The sequence below is a fragment of the Empidonax traillii genome, unplaced genomic scaffold, assembly GCF_003031625.1.
Source record: "Empidonax traillii isolate 1590-97213 ecotype Southwest subspecies unplaced genomic scaffold, ASM303162v1 scaffold56:size2478089, whole genome shotgun sequence".
NCBI classification, from domain to species: Eukaryota; Metazoa; Chordata; class Aves; order Passeriformes; family Tyrannidae; genus Empidonax; species Empidonax traillii.
Window position 1 is genome coordinate 2313283 of NW_020955249.1, and position 20230 is coordinate 2333512.

Below are 20230 nucleotides of genomic sequence, written 5' to 3' on the forward strand. Positions count from 1 at the left end.
ATTCAGGAGCCTAAGAAGACAGCTTTGCTTCACAGCAAGAGCACAATTCCCTCTCAGTTACAACCACCTTGACTGGCATTAGAGAGAACACTTAGGTAGCTATGGCTTAACGGGCTGCAGGAGGAAGGTGAGTCGCCTGCCAGAAAAACTACATTAACAATCAAGGGAAAGAAACTCTGAAGAGCTGTAAACAGTAAGCAGAAGGATCACAGGGCAGCCACAAGGAAAGCTAAGCTGTGACTCAGTGCCTGGAAACAGCAAGAAGATAGGAGGCAAAATACTCACCAACAAACCACGTAACAGGTGCAAGAGAGATTTCACCAGCAGTTTTCCTCCGTAAGACAAGAACAAAAAGCAGGCTAGGGTTTAAAGCTGACTTTTAATCCAAATCCCACAAAAGCACATATATGTATGTGAAAGGCTACTTTGTCACAAAGTCTCGAAAAAGAATGGAGGGACTGAGCGTTTGCATTTTGGGTTTGGGACTGACACAATTGAGAGCTCAGGTTGGAGTCCTCCAGCCTTTTAACAGTGGCATGGAGGAACGTTGCAGCAATCTTCTCCTTGTGGCCCACCGAAGAGGTCTCTGTCTAGTAAGCTTCAAGATTTCCCTGTGGGTTGGGGGAAGAGGTAGCTTTGGGGCAATGCCAACTCCTAAACACTGTGAGAGACAGAAGTTGTAGAATGCCCCTCTCAACCAGAGCTGTCAAATCATGTCTGCATTAATATCTCTAAACCCATTCATATCCAAATCAACCTGCTAGACTGCCTCCCAACATGCAGTTTCAGTTCCAGGTTTCCAGGAGGTACTCAGACATCATAAAGAAAAGCAGCAAACACTTGCTCAAAAATAAAATGTACTGTCTGCACTGCTTGCATCCCATTTAAGACTTAATTTCTCTTTGTCAGAGCTATCACAAAACCCCATGCAGTAAATGACAAGCCAACTCCGAAGCACTGCACCTAGTAAAAATTTAATATAATAAAACAAATTGAAAACGGCAACATTGTTTTAACCATTCACAATTTAAGTGGAAAAATTATAAGGCAGCCATTCATGGAATGATTTTGTGTACAAATGGTTTGGAAAAGACATTTAAATTACAGTTCCATACATGGAGTCAGGTAAACAGCAATGAGCACGCAATGTTTTTCCCTGGAAAGCCCAGGCTGCTGAGAGAGATAAGAACAGTAAGAAAAAAAATATTTTTTTTTAAAAGAAGTTTGAAATGAACAGGAATCTGAAATTCATCATGAAGAATCGGAAATTCATCATAAACTTTCCCACTAATCTGCAATCAGTTCTCCTTCCTCCACCCCCAAGAGAATACAAGTTTGCTTCCCTCCTCTTCTTCCTAAGTCCCAGCACAGAACGGGAGGGGAGCAACAGGAACATTTATTCCACAGCATCTCTCTTATCCTGCATTTAGCTGATGCCACATACACACATCTGCTACTGTCAAAAGCTCCTTGAAGGTTCTGAACTAGTTTCTGAATAAACACAGTGGTTTTCCTGGGCCTCTTGGATAATATTAACCTTTTACACAATTCACCTGGAAATGGTTTTTTGAAATCAACAGTGGGTTTCTCTGTTTAACACCCAGACATCTGACAAGCCACAAAAATCAAAAAGTCCTGTCTAGGTGTGACAGCTCTGCCATCCTCACTTCAGTTAATGTCAGCACAGCTTCTGCATCTGTCATCAAGTGCTGGAAAAGAAGTATTTCCCTTCTTTATATAAGGAACAATAAAAGCGTTAGAACAGTAGGGAAAGTACTTGGACACACCAGGATCAACAGAAAATAGCTTTAGTCCAATTCCTATTGCCAATTAAGAAATCATTAACTGAAAAAAAATCAGGTGATGAGAAGATTATGGATTTCCTAGAGGGATTTACAGAAGGAAAGGGGGACATGGCTGACATTGTTTTAAACATTACCTGCTAGACCTGCTGCCACCTACCACACAGAAGAAAAAACAGGCAGAGATGGCTATTATAGACAGAATAAGAGGAATTTGTTTGTACCAAGGTCCCCTGAGGAGTAGAAAATGATACCAGATGGCCCTGACTACACTCAATGCTTGGATTTACTGTGACAGATGGGGAGATAGGTAAAAAAAAGGTTATAATAAAATGGGCCATTTCATTTAACTCATTTAAATACTCTGCTTCAAGAAAATAATCCTCTCTCCGTTACTAACAATTTGGAAAGGTTCGATAATTTAAAATTTTACATTCTCCTTATCACATAACCAAAAGCTTCTTTAGTCACTGCAGTTTCAGTTAACAGATTTAAAACAATAATTCAACACAGAGATAACAGAGGCAGCCAAAACAAAATGCTGTTGCCACTTCTAGATGAGAAAAAATAAAAATCACAGAAGTCTTCCATCACTGAAACGCCAAAATGAAAAGCATGCTATCAAAATTTTTGTGCCAATTTTAAATTGCCAATGTTTTCATTCAAAATCCCTCACCTGCTGCTACAACTTGGACTCTGTACTTCATGTATCATTAAACTGAGTATTACTATTTCTGATGGTTGCTCCAGAAACTGGAAACATGATCTGAAGGACAGGAAAATAGACGACAAGACCTGTCAACAGTGGCACCTATGATTAATACACCAGAGGTTATATTAGCAGTGAAATCAGATCCTGGCCAATACACACTGATCCTTAAAAGAAGGTACTATCCACATGCTCCAACACTGAAACAAAAGGCATAGAATGGGACCTCAGTTATATACCTCCCTAACCCACTGCTGTTGTTACAGACAAAATGAGGCTGAAGTGGAACACCGTCAGGGTGCCCCCCTTTAACTCCCAGGGTGGGGTGCACATGCAAGTGACACTAAGAGTTTAAAGAATAAAAACTTACTGCTTTACTAAACGTCAGCACCTTGTGCTGCACTAAGCCATCTCCTGCTTCTGTTACTGCTCCTGCAAACTCTCCAGCTTTTGGAAACACTTATGCCAAAAAAATAAGCCAGGTAAAATAGTGAGATTATCAAAGAAGAAATAAACTAGTGAGAAATCAGGAAGGATACTGGGACCTCTGGTGTAAACATCCCTGTGTATCATTTGCACAGGCTAGAAACCTGTTTCACTGAACTTTTTTAAACAGTAACTTACTAGTTGCATATATATATTGTAAACAACCAAACAAAACCATTTAAGAATACACAGGAAAGGATCTCATCTACATCATTAATTTTGCAGCGGCTTTTCAGGACACAGTATTGAAGGTCTAATGTAAAAAATGCTTGTTTAGGCCTGAAACACCAATTCTATCTGAAAATACTGTCTCATGGGGAGAAATTATTTTTAATAATTTTGCACTGATTTTATGTAGTAAATAAACAATCAGTCCTGGGAATCAATACCAGGTTCAATGCTGGGATACACCTGTATTGCATTAGAAAGCCAACAGACAAAGCAATCAGTAGTCCAAGAGCCAGGCCATACCCAATACTGAACTAACAGATAAACAGAACAATGACAAAAATGTGAAGAAGTTACCAGGCACAATGAGCTGTGTAGCATAAGTAATAAATGGCATGAAAAACAGACACTCATTCAAATGGGAACAAGAAGCACTTCAGTTAAGAAGATATTTCAAGCCTTGAAAATTCATTTCAAACAAAAAAACAATCAAAAAGAAAAATGTATTTGGCAATGTTATCTTTAAAAAGTGCAGACAAAGTATAGCTTAAAACAGGTATGGCATTAAAAAGTTTTCCCCTAAAGAAAGAATGTTATGTTGATTGTGTGCATGTCAAGCATTCCTGACTTTTCAATGCACTACAGTTATTAGAGTATAATATATTCTGCAGAAGAGAAATGGTGCCTGACAAGACAAAGCTGTGCCTGTGAAATGGAGGGCTCTTTTACCACTCCTCTGCAGCAAAAGACATCAGCAATTGGCAATAAGTCCTTCAGTAGATTCACCAAAACTAATGCTTCTCAGTAAGAGGCAAAAGAGTAATTCCTAAAGGAAGAACAAAATGTCTAAAAAGTCCACTGGGAACCCACCAGTTTGGTTTTTTGTTTGTTGGGAGTTTTTTTGTTCAGAACTGCATTAGAAAAACTTTGTATTCTATCTGCAGCATAAATATTTAACATATTGTTTTGTTATCCTTAATACCTTTTATCTAGTGAAAAAAACTTACACAGCCCTCCACCGATTTCAGCAGTTCAGACTTCCGAAAATGAGCTAGTAAAGTTCTCTGGTCCCTCAACTGCTGTCTCCATCAGATTTCTATTACCCAGAGCCCAGAATGGCCCTATTTCAAATGGCACTACGGGTATTTCCCTCAACAGCAGTAGTGTAATCATAGTAACCAAGATGCAATTCCTGCAAACATCTCTGGTGCTTAACATGTGACTGACTTGGAAGAAGACCATCTCCCAAGAAACAGTGCCTTTTTAGAATTTATTAACCATTGCATAAACAATTAAAACACTGTTCTCCTTGCTTCTATCCTTTGTCTTAAATAATGGAATACACTGTAAAATTCACTTGCACTTTCTTAACTGGCTGATTCTTATTCTAATCCTACACTTTGTCTACATAATTTCTCTCCTATCAAGTGACACTTCTGTGACAATAGCAGTGTTATCCAGAGTTCCAAGTGTAGCCCATTTCTGCAATACAATTGGTGACAAACGTCACAAGGACCAGTCACGTTGCCGGGACAGGGTAGAAGCGATGGAGCAGAGCCCCCTTCTTCATCAGTAAGACTTCAACATTTCACAACGCAGCCATCCTTTGTTTTTGCCCTCAGCTGTAATAGCTGAACTGCAAGATACTTTGGTGATTGCAATTTTGTGATGAGTTGCTATGTTCTTCCCTGCTTACCTTCCTTAAACTTCAAATTCCATCTTCCCTGAGAATAGGGCCAGAAGTAGCAATTAAAATAGCAAATGTCTTCAGAAAAGAAAGTTTTATAGAATTTACGTCCGGCTGCCAAAGTACATTTTGCTACACTAAAAACTTTCCTAGTATTCCTCATTTTGCAATCAAGATTCCCTCTGAACTCCATAAAGTGGATGAGATGGATGATGGGTAAGAGACAATGGTAAAGGGAGCAGCCGACATTTTACTGCTCATGTCAGATCGAGGAGGAGAAAAGTAAAAGTTGAGTATTTAGTGATGGTGTCCAATAGACAAAACTAGAGGAATAAGGCATCCTAATACTAGGGCTGCCACCTCCAGACGACTGAGTCCTTTTCCTCCAGTTGATTCAGGTTTGTGGCTATGAGCAATTCCTCCTACTTCTGGAAGGACATGAACTGTGGCAACGTAAAGAAAAGTCCCAGCAGAAAACAGCATAGCAACTCCAGTGGCATTGACTTCTGAAAGAGCTTCTTTGCTGCTCTGAAACACAAAGAGCAAAAGGCAGGATAAGCAGAAGTTCTTCAATTGGCAACAAAAAAAATTCTGTAAGTGCCCAGACACAATAGGATTTCTGTGAACTCTCTTCTCTTGCAATGACAATGGTTCAGCGAGTTCTTTTGTATTTGGCACCTTACATGTAGTAACAGGCACTCTAAGGTTGGGGGTGGGAGCAGAAAGACACTACTCATCCTAGTTACTTCACTTTGGACTTGTAGGAAATCTTGCAAAAGAAAAAAGTCACAGTCTGTGCAGAAGCATCTTGTTTGACCATCTCACAACAACATACAAAACATGTTTCAAAAAAAAAAAAAAAAGGTGACATTGCAAAGCAAAAATTTTAGGAAGAACATTCAAGACTGAGGTTTTTTCCCCCTTTTTCTAAACAAAGGGTTCAAATAAGATGTTAGCCTTTAAGTATCTGGTCCTCTGATGTTCAGAACCAAGTCCCAAATCCTTACTCATTCAATATTTCATTTGTATGTAAAAGGAAATCCCCAAAACTTTTCCAGAATTTCCATGCAAATTTCATTAAGAAATGCATCTTCTGGATCAAAACTGAGAACCTCTTCACATTCATACTAGGATTAAGACCATGCTACACATCAGTAAATGTAATGAAATGCAAACCCACTCATATCAGATTCATGTGCTTCTTGGGCACTTTTCAGCTAAGGTGTGACATTAGTTCTCTGGTATACTCTTGGGTCATTTTTTCAAATAGCAAAGATACATCATCAGGAACTATAAAATCACTGTGACAGCCCTGATGCCTTATCAATTCTCTGTTCTTTCTGAAGTGCAAAATGCAAACCCAACTCTTGATAAGCATGCTTCAAAAGAATGCTCAAACAGAATTCTTATTTCCATTTACAAACCCAGCCCTTTTTTTTTGCTGCCTCTTGCACTGTAATGTCAAATATAATTCCTCTCTGGCAACTAAAGGGATTAGCCCGGATGATTTATTTAATCTTTCCTCTCATGCCTTGGGTTTTGTGAGATCACGTTATACTCTTTACAACACACCCCACAGTCTGTCACCAGCACAACCCACAGCAGTTTGGAAATACAGGACTGTCAAAGGATATGCTGTAAGAAGCAGAAACATTTAATTTGGACAGAGATGACAAACACACGTACAGTGGCTCATTTCACAGGCCATTTGGGGTATAGACCCAAGACAAGACTATGCTTTAAGGAGTGAGGCAAAAAGGCTATTCTAGCTGAGGATTTAACATCTGACACAGACTTTGAACACAGAGGACCACTTCTGGGATGGCAAGGGAAACTAGCAAAGCTTATTTTCTACCTGCATATTCAAAGAAGAATGCATGCAACAAGAATGACAATTACTTAGTTAAGTAGGCATCTGATAAAACCTGGTATATGAGTAAGTTGTTCTCAGTGGGGAACAGCAGAAAGTAGAAAAGACAGAAATCAGACTTTTAAAAAAAGCTATACAGAGCTCTGTAAAGGTGTTATGTCACTGATTCTGATGGAAACCATGGGTTATTTGTTTCGTGCATTCATATTGCTACCTTCTCATCAACTTTTTTTAAAATCTCCATTTCACTGAATTTTTCAAGCAGTTTGGAATTATGTTACATAAAAATCATGATATTCCTTTCCCCAAACTCCACCACTAAGCTACGTTTTGGGCAGAACAAGATCACAGACCTACCTTGCTTAGCCCTAAGTATGTCACCATTGACATAACAGGTGCTGCCAACGCAAAGACCAGCAAGTGTTTTCTAATTCGATTCCGTTCTAGTCCCGCATGCATCAGGAAGGAAACCAGGCCAAAGGCAGCTGGTGCCTGCAAAAAAAAATACACGCTAGTAATACAATACTTTCTAAAAGCTAAAATATGAGAAAAAGTTTAAATACAACTTACTACTTTGAAATGTACTGAATTGGAAGAAATTCAGGGCAAGAACCAGCGTGTTGCAGCTAACCCAAATTAACAGTCAATTCTGCAGACCACCCCATCTTAGTAACTGTACCTAATGGAAACTCACATTCTGTATATCAGAAAACAAATACCTGTGTAGTCATTATAAATATTAAAATGTTTATTCTGACTTGAGTCATTGCTACAATCTCCAAGTTTCCATTAACTTAGGTAATTTCTTTTTCATCTTGTTACTACTTCACATTCTTAGATAGAGAGTTTCTTTATTTACAGCAGAAAAATTCTAAAATTAACATGAGGGAAAAAATTGCCCAAAGACAGATAACTGTCAGCCTCCATGTTAACAAAGACTTAAGAGGTCTTTTGATTAGTTCATCATTCAGTTTCAATTCGTGTTCCCACCAGGGAGCAAAACAAATACTCCCTTCTCTCTCTGCTGGCATCCAGTTTCTTATCCAAAAGGCATAGCTGTCCTACTACTCATGGAATTTACTTATATCTTTGCTTGCATAAAGACAGTAGCAATCCACCCTGACATTTTTGATGTAAGACAAATGAAAAAGCACTGAGCATTTTTATACACAATCTTTTTTTTTTTAAACGTAGAGGATGGAAACCACGAGTGAAAGAAAAAAAAACATGAGAAAGACAAAAACATCAATGAGGAAAAGACTAGGAAAAAGACACCAGAGAAGAAATACATTTCTCTTCCAATGCCAAATATTTCATAGGAGTAATTTTCAACTTCTAAATTTGTACAATTTTTGAAGTCAGTTAATTTGAACATTAAGAATAACAAAAGTAAGTTTCAATTAGCAACAGCGTAAATTAAACTTCAAGCAAGATGCGATGTTGACATCACCACCTCTGAAGAGGGTTATGTAAGCCACAGTTTCTTGTATGAACACTGAAGAAAAGACATACTAGATCTGGGTTCCCTAACATTTGGAACATGTAATTATGCAAGCAACGTTTTCAATAATGCATGACTAACGACTGTAATCCATGCCTGTGTTACTATAAGGCAAATAAGCATCTGCACATGTATGTTTAGAGCCTATTTAGGCAATACATTTGCATAAATATTAAGGAAAGAAGATCTTCCCATCTTCAAGAACTATTGTTTGGTTGTTACCAGCAGAAAAACATTTAATTTCTTTTCCTGCAGTCATGGCATATGACCGATGTTGAAACTACTAGAATAACAAAGGTAACTAGAAGTTGTAATTTAGTACACCAATATTAAGTGGTTTCAGAGGGCTAACCCTTTAAACACTAAAACCCTTCAAAACAGATATCCTTTCCATTTTCCTAAGAACATCAGAGAACCAAAAGACTGTTGTAATCAGCATAAAGCTGCTTTTCCTCCTTGAATGCCCTAGCATATACTTCTGAGCTTCACTTCTCTGGATACATCTCTTACAGCATTAAGAATCTATAGGGTTTTCGTTTGTTAAAACAACCAAACACTACCACACTAGCTTCAGAAGAAGTGTGAAGCCGACATTTCTTCACAAGCTATTATTCTCTCCTTACTTTTGAGAGACTTTGGGAGACTTGTCCCAGTCACTGCAACCAAGGCAGGCATAGGCAGTCAGATTGCTCTTTTGTTTGTACCCCATTTAGACTTAGCATTAATCATTTGCTTTTCTGTCATACATCATACCGGTGCTTTTTGGTCCTTGAAACTGTACTATTAACATGTTTATTTCAATGGCATTAAACATTTCTGTATTACATCACTGAGGAAACTTTAAATCTTTAGCAATTCCTCTGTGCTTTAGTAGTCTTTTGAAGAGCAAGTAAGATTTTCTGGATGATGACTCACCTTGTGCAACATAATTGCAACAAACACTATCAACTGGACACTAGTCTGAGAAGTAGAAGCTGCTGCACCCAATGCAACACCATCAGCTGAAAAAGGAGTGCAAATTCACGGATTATTCCTCCACATGAGCTTCCCCCCCCCCCCCCCCCCAATGGCTGACAGTAAAAACCATGTTGATTTAAGAAGTTCTGTTATTCAAAATGTCATTACAATGGCAACCCAACACTTGTCTTTGTCTGTTAAGCCACAAGATTTCAGAATATCAGAAAACCCTCAGCAGGAGCTGTCTGATATTTCCCAAAACCATAAAAATCACAACGAGAATCTACTCAGTATTGCTACAGCCTTTCAAATTAGAACCAGATAACAAGTTTAGTTGTTATAGTCTTCTGTAGTAGAACAAGCTTCCTGTTTAAATTTAAAAAAATCTGGTTTATTATTACCCTTTAAAGGATTTTTCAAATATAACAATTGTAAGTAACAATTTTTTATTATTTAACATAAATATATTGTCTAAATGAAACAGAAAATGGATACTATATTATTCCATAATATATAGACACTGTTTAGTGAAGAAGTATCTTTTTGATCTACATCTGATATCTAGACAGCAACCCTCAGTAGAAGATTAAAAAGCATCATATTTGTACTGTCCATCAATCAAGAATTACAATGATCTAATAACTTCTGCATGGGTTGACTGCAACACATGCACAGTCAGTCCTTGCAGGTAGGACCGTGTTTCAGTCAAGTCTTTGTGCTCCACCTTATAATTTCTTTTTTTCTACAAGATGTTATTTTTAAAATTAGTATTTAAAAAAAAAAAACCACAGATTAACCAATAAGCAAACCCAAAGGGGTTTCATACTGCTTATCAAATGTGTTAGCACACCCTGAACTTCAGCAGCTAAAGGAGCCAGCAAAGGCACTGAAGAGGCAGAGAATGAGCATCACACGATCTTTCAAATGGGAAAAATAAAAGAGTGAAAATACCGTACCCAAATAAAACTCTGTGGAACATCTGAGCACTGGTATTTTCTCAGTTAATTTTGGGGAACATCCTTAGTTCTCCCTGCTCTGCCTTTTTTTTAAATAAAAAGTGACCTTCAAATGCAAAACCCAAGCGTTTCCATCACATCCAAGAATGACCCACACAGCAGTGGATGTCCTTGTCAAGCACTAACAACAGATCCCACATTACCTGCAGCATGGACTACTAGTCCCAGTGTTGTAGTGATTTTGGAGTTGCCTGATCTTGCAGCTTCTGGATCTGAAACAATCATGAAATACATAAATTATGCTGGAAGAAAAATAAGTATCACTGCACATGTCTCTACCAGGTGCTTAGGCAGTTATATTCAAAACTACCAAATTCTGTATTTCTGCAATAGATTTACTGTAAAATAGTTTGATATTTAACACCTTCAAATCACCTGAACTTCTGCCAACAAATAAGTGACAGGCTCATAAACAATTCTTTGCAATTTACAGGATCACTGACAAAGGCAGAAGCAGATGTTTCTCTTAATCTCCTGAAACAAAATGTTAAAGGTCTGTGCTACCAAGAGAAAGATAAGCTAGTCTTGCATCCCAAAAATCCACAGGTGCTCCAAGAGTCAGGATGATTTTTCCCCACATAGCTCGGTGTTGGCAGTTTCCTTCAGGTGACAGACCGGGGCAGTTTCTGTTGAACTGATTCTCTGGCAGTTTCTAGTAAGCAATAAATTCTGCTTCTCATGGCAGCAGTTACAAAGATTACCCTCCAGTGTTATATACCAACAGAGCAGAGGTGCAGCCAGTGCACTTTGAGATCCAGTGTTTTGCCCAGAATTGTCTGAGGACATTGGCAAGTTAGCACATTACACAGCACAACAGGACAATATCCACCACTACACAATAAGTGGCGAAACTGTTACAAAGAATCACTGCAATGAACAGAGCGGGTAAGTCCTACATAAGTACAGAAATATCTTACTATTCAACTGTTTATTCCAGATGGCTTAACAGCCATTATAGAATTATACAAGTGGTCAGCAAGATGACTGAAAGCTTTGAAAATCAGCTAGCCGTGGCTGTGGTTCCATTTACACTTCTTCAGGAGCACAAAGGTGGCACAGCCCCTGCACTGGCCTTCCATCTGTCCCACCACACAAGCATCTGTCCCACCCACACAAGCATTTGCACAGCTGCACTGTGAACTGCGAAGAATCCCACCACCAAAACATACCCCCCCTCCTTTGTGTGTTTTACTTTTCCTTTAAGATCAATTCCTTAATTTTTGAGGACAAAATTCCACCATGCGGGAGAAAATGAACAGCTAAAGGCAAAAAAATTCCTTCTCAAATGACAGAACACCTCTGGTGTATTTCAAGTGACAGTCTGAGTATTAAGCCACAGGCAGTAAACAAAGGCAACTGTAGTCTTGCAAGAAGTTGACAAATCTTTAGACCATGCAAGAGGTATTTTCAAGTGAAAGTGAAGCTCTAGACTAGTGTGGGAGGTCCAGCTATGCAGTTACAGTAAAGGACCAGAGCTTACATCTAATCACTTCTGCATTTTTAATTAAGATAACTTGTTCTTTGCAAAGTTTACCTATATGTATGACAATTAGGTAGGAAAAAAACAAATGAATGTAAGACTAACCTGAAGTTTTTTGGAAAGCCAAAGAAACCCCCTATGGGTGATACTGTAAAACAGACAATAACTCAAGTGTCAAGTCACCCTTCACCCCCAAACCACACGTGCTCATACTGTTATTTCATGTTAATGAAGCAAGCTCTTGAACTAAGCTGAATTTCAGGATATAGTTCCAGCATAAACATTTCATGTTTGTAAAACACCTACTGAAACACTCTGGATATGAACAGACAAATTAAATCTGGTATCACCTCTAAAAAAAAAAAAATCGCAAGGTGGTAATTAAAATGAGTTAACAAGTCTAGTTCAATCTCACTGAATCTTTACTTACCATCTGTAGAGTGCACGTGAGAGCTGCCTATCTGATCCACCAACAGCATGAAGACAAAGCCAAGGACAAGGGATACACCGATGTAGGCATGCAACCTGGAGTGGTCATGGCCATGCTCAGGTACTACCGCGACTTTCGCAACCTTCTCAGACTCAATCACTCGCTGCATCTCGCTCGCCGGGTGATGCTTCCCTGTGACAGGCAAGCAAACAGATTAAGAGATGGGACTAAACATGACATGGCCACCTTTCTCCTCCTTTGCTGAAAGTCTTCCTCATACTTTCTTGGACAATACACAGAAGACCTTGTTTAAGATCTTTCTTAGACGATCTTATTCAGGAAGCCTGGTTGGTCTCTTCTCATACATCTTCAGCATGGAAAAGCAAGGAAAACAATAATACATGATAAGCCAGGCTACTTTGTTTAAATGCTGCAATTTAAACACAAATTAATTGAAAAAATTGTTGTATAATTCCTTTTTTAATAGGAGTTCCCAATTTTGTCAATATTCAGCAATACTGTGAAGCAGTTACTTCATAATCTTTGTTTAAGTGAGAAAATAAAAGATGAGACAAAACAGACTGCATCCACTAAAAGATCTAATACAATCTCCACGCAGATTAACTGATACTTTGAGACATACACAAGATAGTATTGATACACTCCATTGATACGAACTAGAACAAGAGTTGAGTCAAGCAGACCAAGCTACAAATGTCAGTAGCATCCTAAAAACCTAAAGTCCAAGCCCTGGGGCTGAATGTTGTGTGGTTGTTTCCTTTTCCCACAAAAGCTCTTAAAGCTTGTCCATGCCCTCCTCAAGACATTTAGTTCGTGTCACTGAGCTACCCTGAAATTAGACGAGCTCCAAATGAGTCTAAAATCTAAGAATGTAAAAGATGATGCCTCAGCAGGTTTTTAATTAAGTTTCCGTGCAGAAAATGCTTTATTTGGTGCACAGTTCATAATATTAAAACATTTTAAAATATTTCGTAGATTAGTAACAGCGACAAATGTCTCCATCTACAATGACTTTTAAAGAGCAGAGATGTAATATTATAACTTTACCAACTTTTACAGACTGCCATTTACACAGCATATGTGATCTTTATCGTGAGCAAATACCACACAAAATTCCCACCAATTTCAACAAAAATTGCATCATTCACTCTGAATTTACACAGGCTTAAAAGAGAAAGTTTTTCCAGCACACGCATTTAACATTTCAAGTAGTCTTTGACCTAGAAGCTCCCAAGACAGATGCACAAGATCCTCCAACCTTGCTTATGACCACAGGAAACATCTGCTTCTGCAATCCCATCTGACACAGTGGGAGATGTCCAGAACTACATAGCTTCTTCGGTATTGGCCAGTAAAGATTGGCAAGAGTTGCCTTAGCACATTTATGTGAAAGACATTTAATACAGCTATTTTTTAGCAAAATTCTAGGTATTGTTTCTAGCTGATACAAGTGAATAATCATGTCAAAGTCTTCTTCTATCAACTGCATGCAGAAATACACTGTTAAAAAGGCACAACCAAATACCAGGAATAGAAAATTTTGAATTAAGTTGCATACCACATATAAAGCACAGTAAAATCTGACCTCCTGGATTCAGACACTGCTCACCTGAATCATATATTCTTTTTCTTTTTTTATATTTCCCCTTATGGCCCCTGGCAGAGACAAGACATGAGGCTAGAAAGCCCTCTGAGTGATGCAGAAGAGGCATTTAATGCTCCTTGGCAATCTTGTTATTATACATAGTAGTACTTCCACAGCAGGTAATGTGCTTTGCAAACAATATTACTCAAGTGTTTCCAATGGGAGAAGAGGCAGTAAATCTACTTCCCCAACTGGTACCTCAAGCCAGATATTTGAGTTGCATGTTATTCTGCAAAGCCCTGAACTACCCACCATTCACGCACAAGTCGTCTCCATTACAGAACAGGGACAATGCTTCATAATCACATTTGGCAGGCTCAATTAACATTTGTAAACCCTTTTAATGTGCTACTAAGACAATGTTTCTTCTTCTATGCTTCTTTGGTAGACCTAATGATGGTACTGCAATCTCTAATGGCAACTGTTTTCCTAAAGCCTCCTGTCCTTTCCCTACACTTATAGCACAGTTATTCACAGAAGCAACTTTCCTGTATTTACATGCAAACTCAAGAGAAATTTATTCTTTGAATAAGAACGGACAACCCATGTGCAAAGCTCCAGTGCATCACAGTCCAATACAAGGATGCAGGTGACACGTTAATTTCTCTTCCCTCACAAAGCAACTGTTAGCACTATACCATGAAGAGGACTCTCATCACGTTCAAATCCCTGATCAGAAACTGTATTTTCTCTAAAGATCTGAACACGGGGAGGAATAACCCCACCTACCTTTACACCCTGGGGGACAACAATTAGAAAAGTAGCTTTGAAGAAAAGAACCAGTGACAGGACTCGAGGGAACGGCCTAAATCTCCCCCTAAAATCAGGGCAGGTTTAGGTTAGATACTAGAAGTTGTGTCGGGGGAGGTCTTTTGGTTGGCAACTACTCTTCAGACATTTTAGACACTAACACCAAAAATTTTACTTACTCTAGTGACTCATGTTCTTGCTGGAGCATTCATTTATCTCATTGGATGAGACACAAATGTACATTCATCCCACTGTACGAAATGTTGTCACAGTGCCTTTGCTACAGTCAAAGCTCATCAGAATAGGCTTGGTAGCCCTTGCAAGATCTCAAACCTGCCTTTGCTGAACAAGATAAAGTTACTTCAGACCACACAAGATAGTTGCCATCTATATTAAGAAGTTAACTTTGCTTCAGACCATTTCAAGCCATAAAACTCAGTGTGTAACTCAGGGTAATCTTTCTAACAGTGGTTATACAGTTTAATGAGTCAAAACAAAGGACTGATGTCAGCAGAAGAATTTTATCCGCTAGCAGTACTGAAACCAAGGTTTCACTATACACACACAGAGGTTTATGATCAAAGAATAATCCAAGTCATGATTTATTGTTTGCTCTTAGCCTACAAGGTCAAAAATTAGAAGTTATTTATTCTGTGCCCATGGCTAAATACAGAAGTAACACTAAATTACTTTTTTATCAATGAAAACATTCAGATGCTTGATAGCAAGCAACCAGTCTCAGAGTTAAGTTACACTTAAAACTCAGAAAACAAAGACAGTTTTCCTTTTGTTTTTCCAGCTCTATGAATATACCTCAATGTTTCTCTTGGGTGCACCTTTCTAGGTTTACTTATGTAAATAGGTGGATTTGAAAAAAAACCTAAAAACAAACAAAAGAAAGTTGTTAAGTTCTCACAAGCTTAACTTTGAATATCCTACTTTTCTAAGAAAAATATTAGAAATAATTTTTGTAGTTAAATCTGTAATACCCCTTTAATTCTGACCCTTTGAAATATAAAAAAAAAATCTTTACTGAGAGATTGGCTTTAGACAGTAATATCTTTAGACACGATACTGTGAGTTAGACATGGAGTCTAAAGCCACAGACAAATTCTTTTTTTTCTAGATGAATACTTCTGATATTACTAATATAATATTTCTGGGAATATTTCTGCAGTAATAGTCTCTTTTTTCCATATATTAAACAAAGTTACAGACCATGTAACTGCAAGATGTAGATGTCATATGTGAACAGCATGCCCCGTTTAGTGAAAAAAACCTTAAAAATGTAAACATTCACAGCAATTATATTCACTATTAGCCATAACATTAGAGGAGAAAATTAGTCTACTCAGAATTAAATTTGAATGGAGAACAAACTCTTAAGCGAGGCCGTCTGGGTTTGGTTCTTACCCTCTAAAATATCTTCATAAAGTGCATGTACTCCTTCTGGCACAATGACAGCCAAGGCAGTCCCACACAGCAGCCCAGCACCCAGAACAGTCACCAACTTCAATCTCTCCTGCAAGCAAGTACAAAACAAGTATCATCTTTAGGAATGAAAATGCTTTCTTTACTCTCCCTTATTAAGAGAGGTTGGGACAGGAGGTTACTTGTTACATTAGTATTGACAATTTGCAATTAAACTTTAACAACAATACAGAAACATGTTTTTAAAGTATAGCAAAGAATAATAGTTTAATTCATATTTTGGGAGGAATTTCTACGAGATTAAAAACAGACAGAGTTAATCAGTACTTGCTACTATTACTTAGGGTTATCTTCCTGGTTATATTCTAATTTGGGGAAAAAAAAATCTTAGAGACATATCACTCCTCCCAAACTCACTATATTCTGTTTTACCAATAAATTTCCCAGTTCACTTCCCTGTGACAGGCTTAAGTCAAAACCATGTACTAAAATCCAATTACACGAACATCTAATAGACTCCAAAATACAATAGTTTGCAGAGGTCACTTCTCACAATTTCTGTAAGAGCCCCCCTCGTATCACATGTAGCAATCACGGGAGTTTAGGTCCTCACAACAACCGTGTAGCACACATTTTGTGGTAGAGCCATCATCATCATCTCCCATGCTCAATGCTACCAAAATACAAACTTTAACTACTGAGGACCTGGAGACAGAGGTCAGTGCCTGATTAACGGGAAACCACTTGCTGCATACCCTTATTGAGCCATCCATCCTCCTTCATGCATCATAATGACACTAATTGCTCAGTCTCACCAAAATAGGCAACACTTGCACAGAAGAAGTAGGAGAGCGAGCTTTAGGGAGATGCATAGCTAACCTTCTGAAAGCAAGCCGAAAGTGGCCATAAGGAAACAACTGCAGCATTACTGGGGAAAATTCAAATTGTAATACGAAAGAGATGAAAACAACTGTAAAGTTTCCACAAACATGCACCCTATAGTGGCATATATAATAACTATACTTGGTAAATTGTTATACGGTGCCAATCTATATTAAAAGATAACTTGCAACATCCACTTTTCATAGTCATTTTGCAAAAACTTAGTATCTTACCTGGGGGAAAAGAGTATTTTTACCTGCAACACTATAGCTTCTTTTGCATACATACATAAACACAGGGGAAACGTGTCAGAAGTAATACTGATTTATTACAAATGCAAATACAGAGCTCTGCTTGCTTTCACTTGGGCATCTGTGAATTTTAAAGATTCATGAAAATAACACACACTAACAAGTTACTGTTTCAAGATAAGACTCCACCTCCTTTTCAGTACAAAATATTTAGATGTGGCAAATGCAGAAATTTAAAACAGCCTACACAGGCAAAAATAATATAGTTTTATCTAAGAAATCAAATAATTTCGGTCAAACACATTTGCGTGTCTCTTGCTAAAAAACAACAACACCACAGTAAACAGTGCTAAAAATCCATGGGAAAAATCTTAAATTCCTCAAATTAGCAAGCTGTTTCACTACTCAGTATTTATTTTCAGTCTACATAGCACTGAAACTTTCACTGGAACTCATCAAAAAACTCACACCTACTATCACAGATAACACTGCAGGTCTCTGTTATAACACCAAAACATTCAAATTGCTACAATTCTTTTTTTTTTTTTTTTTTTAACTTTTGCATTTATACTACAACCTAAGAAATAGCCTCAAGAACTGGTACAGTGTTGTTTCCAGGCCTAAGTTAGACCAACAGAGTCCTGTAAATTAGGATTAAGCTGAAAGAGTCTATCTGCACACAGAAATAAGGCAAAGCTCGGTTCACTCTGAACCTTTTTACCACCAATGTTTAGTCACACCTGCCTTTGCCAGAGTTTTACACTTTCAAAAATATCCTAATCTAATTACAATAATAGAAACCAGCATGAAATCAGAATGCAAGTAATAGGTTCCGTGGCAAAAAACTCATCTTAAGGAATGTAATAACGTTAATGAATAACTTCAATTTTTTCCCAGCATCTGGGGTATCTTTTGTATAGCACTCACTTTTATTTTCGACTCAAATATTACAAATGGCCAGTGGGAAGAGGCATTTTTACTCACTTGGGCTACCTGCAAAACTTTTTGCAAACTACAGAATGCATAGTCCAACCAGTCACTTCAGTTTGAAATTGTCTTTGTTGCAGAATCTTAAGCAACCATTTTTAACAAAACAATTCTAGCTTCTAATTAGACACTTCCAGGATTAGCTAGAATTTGTATATAATTTGCAGAGATATTCTGCTCCTCTTTTAAACCAGCTTTGCATGCAAACCGTTAAGATAGCCAGTTTAAATCAAGTGTAAAACTGAACTGAGAATTTCTGAGAGCTTAAGATACTACAATAAACCTGACTGTACACATGTGCATTGATGGTAAAATACTGCACACACAAAAGACTAATAAGTACATGATTACTGTTTATGGAGAATTTTGGATCCACAACAGATCTGTATTCCTGCAGCTGCTGGAAGCCTTGAGAGGTTTAGGGGATCACTGATTCAACTACATAAATAAACCACATAAAGACAGATCAAGAACCCTACCTCAAAATAACATTGAATATAAAGTCAGAGAAAACAAGTGCCTATTGAACATATACATGACAAAATGCAAAATTAAATAAAAAAAAGACATTATTAGCATGCAAGACAGTGCTCTCAGCAAATTCACAAGAAAACCCTTCACGGGCTTCAGGGCAGAAGTGAATTTCGAAGAGTGAGATGCTGGAAGCAACAACACTGAAGACACATAAGGGGAGGTCCAGCAAAGCACCAGAGGAAGCACCGGCAAAACAAAACTCTGCTAATGTTTACGTGAAGGCTTCAGAATACATTGTAGGTTCCAATTCATTTAGCTGACTTGTACTGTTCCTGAAATGAACAGCCTTTCCTTCCATGCTGCTCAGGGTCTACTGCTCCCAAAGCCTCCTAGGAATAACGGGACCAAAGGACAGGTGCAACCCCCTCTCTGCCCTGATGGAAGAAAAAGTAACATCTCTTCCAGAACCTTGCTTCCCAAAAGCAGCACTGCTCCCAGGAGAAACGGGAAACCTCTTATAAGAGCACTCTTACTACCTTAAAACAACTAAACTTTCACTACACCATACCTCTAAACAACCACCATCACTTACAAAGAGAAAAACCCCTCGGGCACCAGAGGGTAGTAGGAGACTTTCAGAGACAATTGTTATCACCTCAATGACCAAATATGCTTAATGATGAACTCCTGTACTGCTTGGAAACTCACCCAATCTATGAAAATTTTTCCAAAAGAATGCTTTAAGTTACCAGGGGTAGTAACTTCAACTTCTATTGTGATCAAAAAGCTAAGACTTAATTTTCAGCAAGCTATGAACAAAATTGTCAGTCAAAGCTTTCTGATAACATTCTTGGAATCATTTTTGAAAGCCTTAATTTGAATAGCCCATAGGCACATAAGAAGAGATAATCTCTGACTTCAGCACTTCCTCACACGAGCTTCTAAGAATAACCAAGTCCAGCTCCTATTCATGTTCTTCCATGCTGAGACTTTGCTTCACGTGTAGCAGAGATGCTCGACTCAAAAAAATCTGGCATGTTTAAATGGTTTTTATACACTGTGAAAACAGCATAATTTTAGACAGCGACTTTGAATGAAAATTAAAATCGCACTCAGAACTTCCTTAAAAACCTTTTAAGGTTACAGCATGGCCCCTAACAGAGTTGCCGTACTTCCAAAGGGACAGCGCTAACTCCTACTGGGAGATCCTCCCATCTGGTTTCTCCCTTAGCAACCAACGAGCAGTTCGGCGGAGCCGTCTTACCTCGGAGAAATTAACTGCCAAGGGGATAATTCCTGCCACATAGCAGGCAACCAGCATGGCCAGGGACAGCAGGCAGATGGAGGGGAAGTCATCCATTTCGCCGCTTTCTGTGCGGTCCCCTGAAGTGAAATTCAACAGCAACTTTTCCGCCTCGCCTCGCAGGCCTTAGCCCGTGCACACACCCAGCTCCCAGGAGAGGCGCTCAGCCATGTCTCTGTCGCCCGGCGCCCACGGCCGGCGATGGCCCCAGCCGGGGATGAGCGGGGAGCCCCGCCAAGGCCGGGGGGCGGCTCTGCCCCCGGCGGGCAGGCCCGGCCCTCACCTGAGCCAGCGGGACCCTCCCCCGCACCGCACCGCACCGCACCGCACCGCGCCGCTCTCAGGGCAGGCGGGGGAACAGCGAGCACCCAGGGGGCTCC

General features: G+C 38.8%; 1 protein-coding gene across 1 annotated transcript; it reads right to left on the reverse strand.

Annotated features, from left to right (window-relative positions):
* Positions 1-3373: 3373 nt before the first annotated feature.
* On the reverse strand, positions 3374-20135 carry SLC39A9 (solute carrier family 39 member 9). Its single transcript, XM_027879716.1, has 7 exons — positions 19812-20135; positions 15936-16044; positions 12107-12298; positions 10340-10408; positions 9139-9224; positions 7080-7214; positions 3374-5380 (listed from the first exon to the last, which is right to left on the reverse strand). Exons 1-7 carry the CDS (start codon positions 19905-19907, stop codon positions 5150-5152), a joined length of 918 nt encoding a protein of 305 aa, XP_027735517.1. The 5' UTR covers positions 19908-20135; the 3' UTR covers positions 3374-5149.
* Positions 20136-20230: the final 95 nt, after the last annotated feature.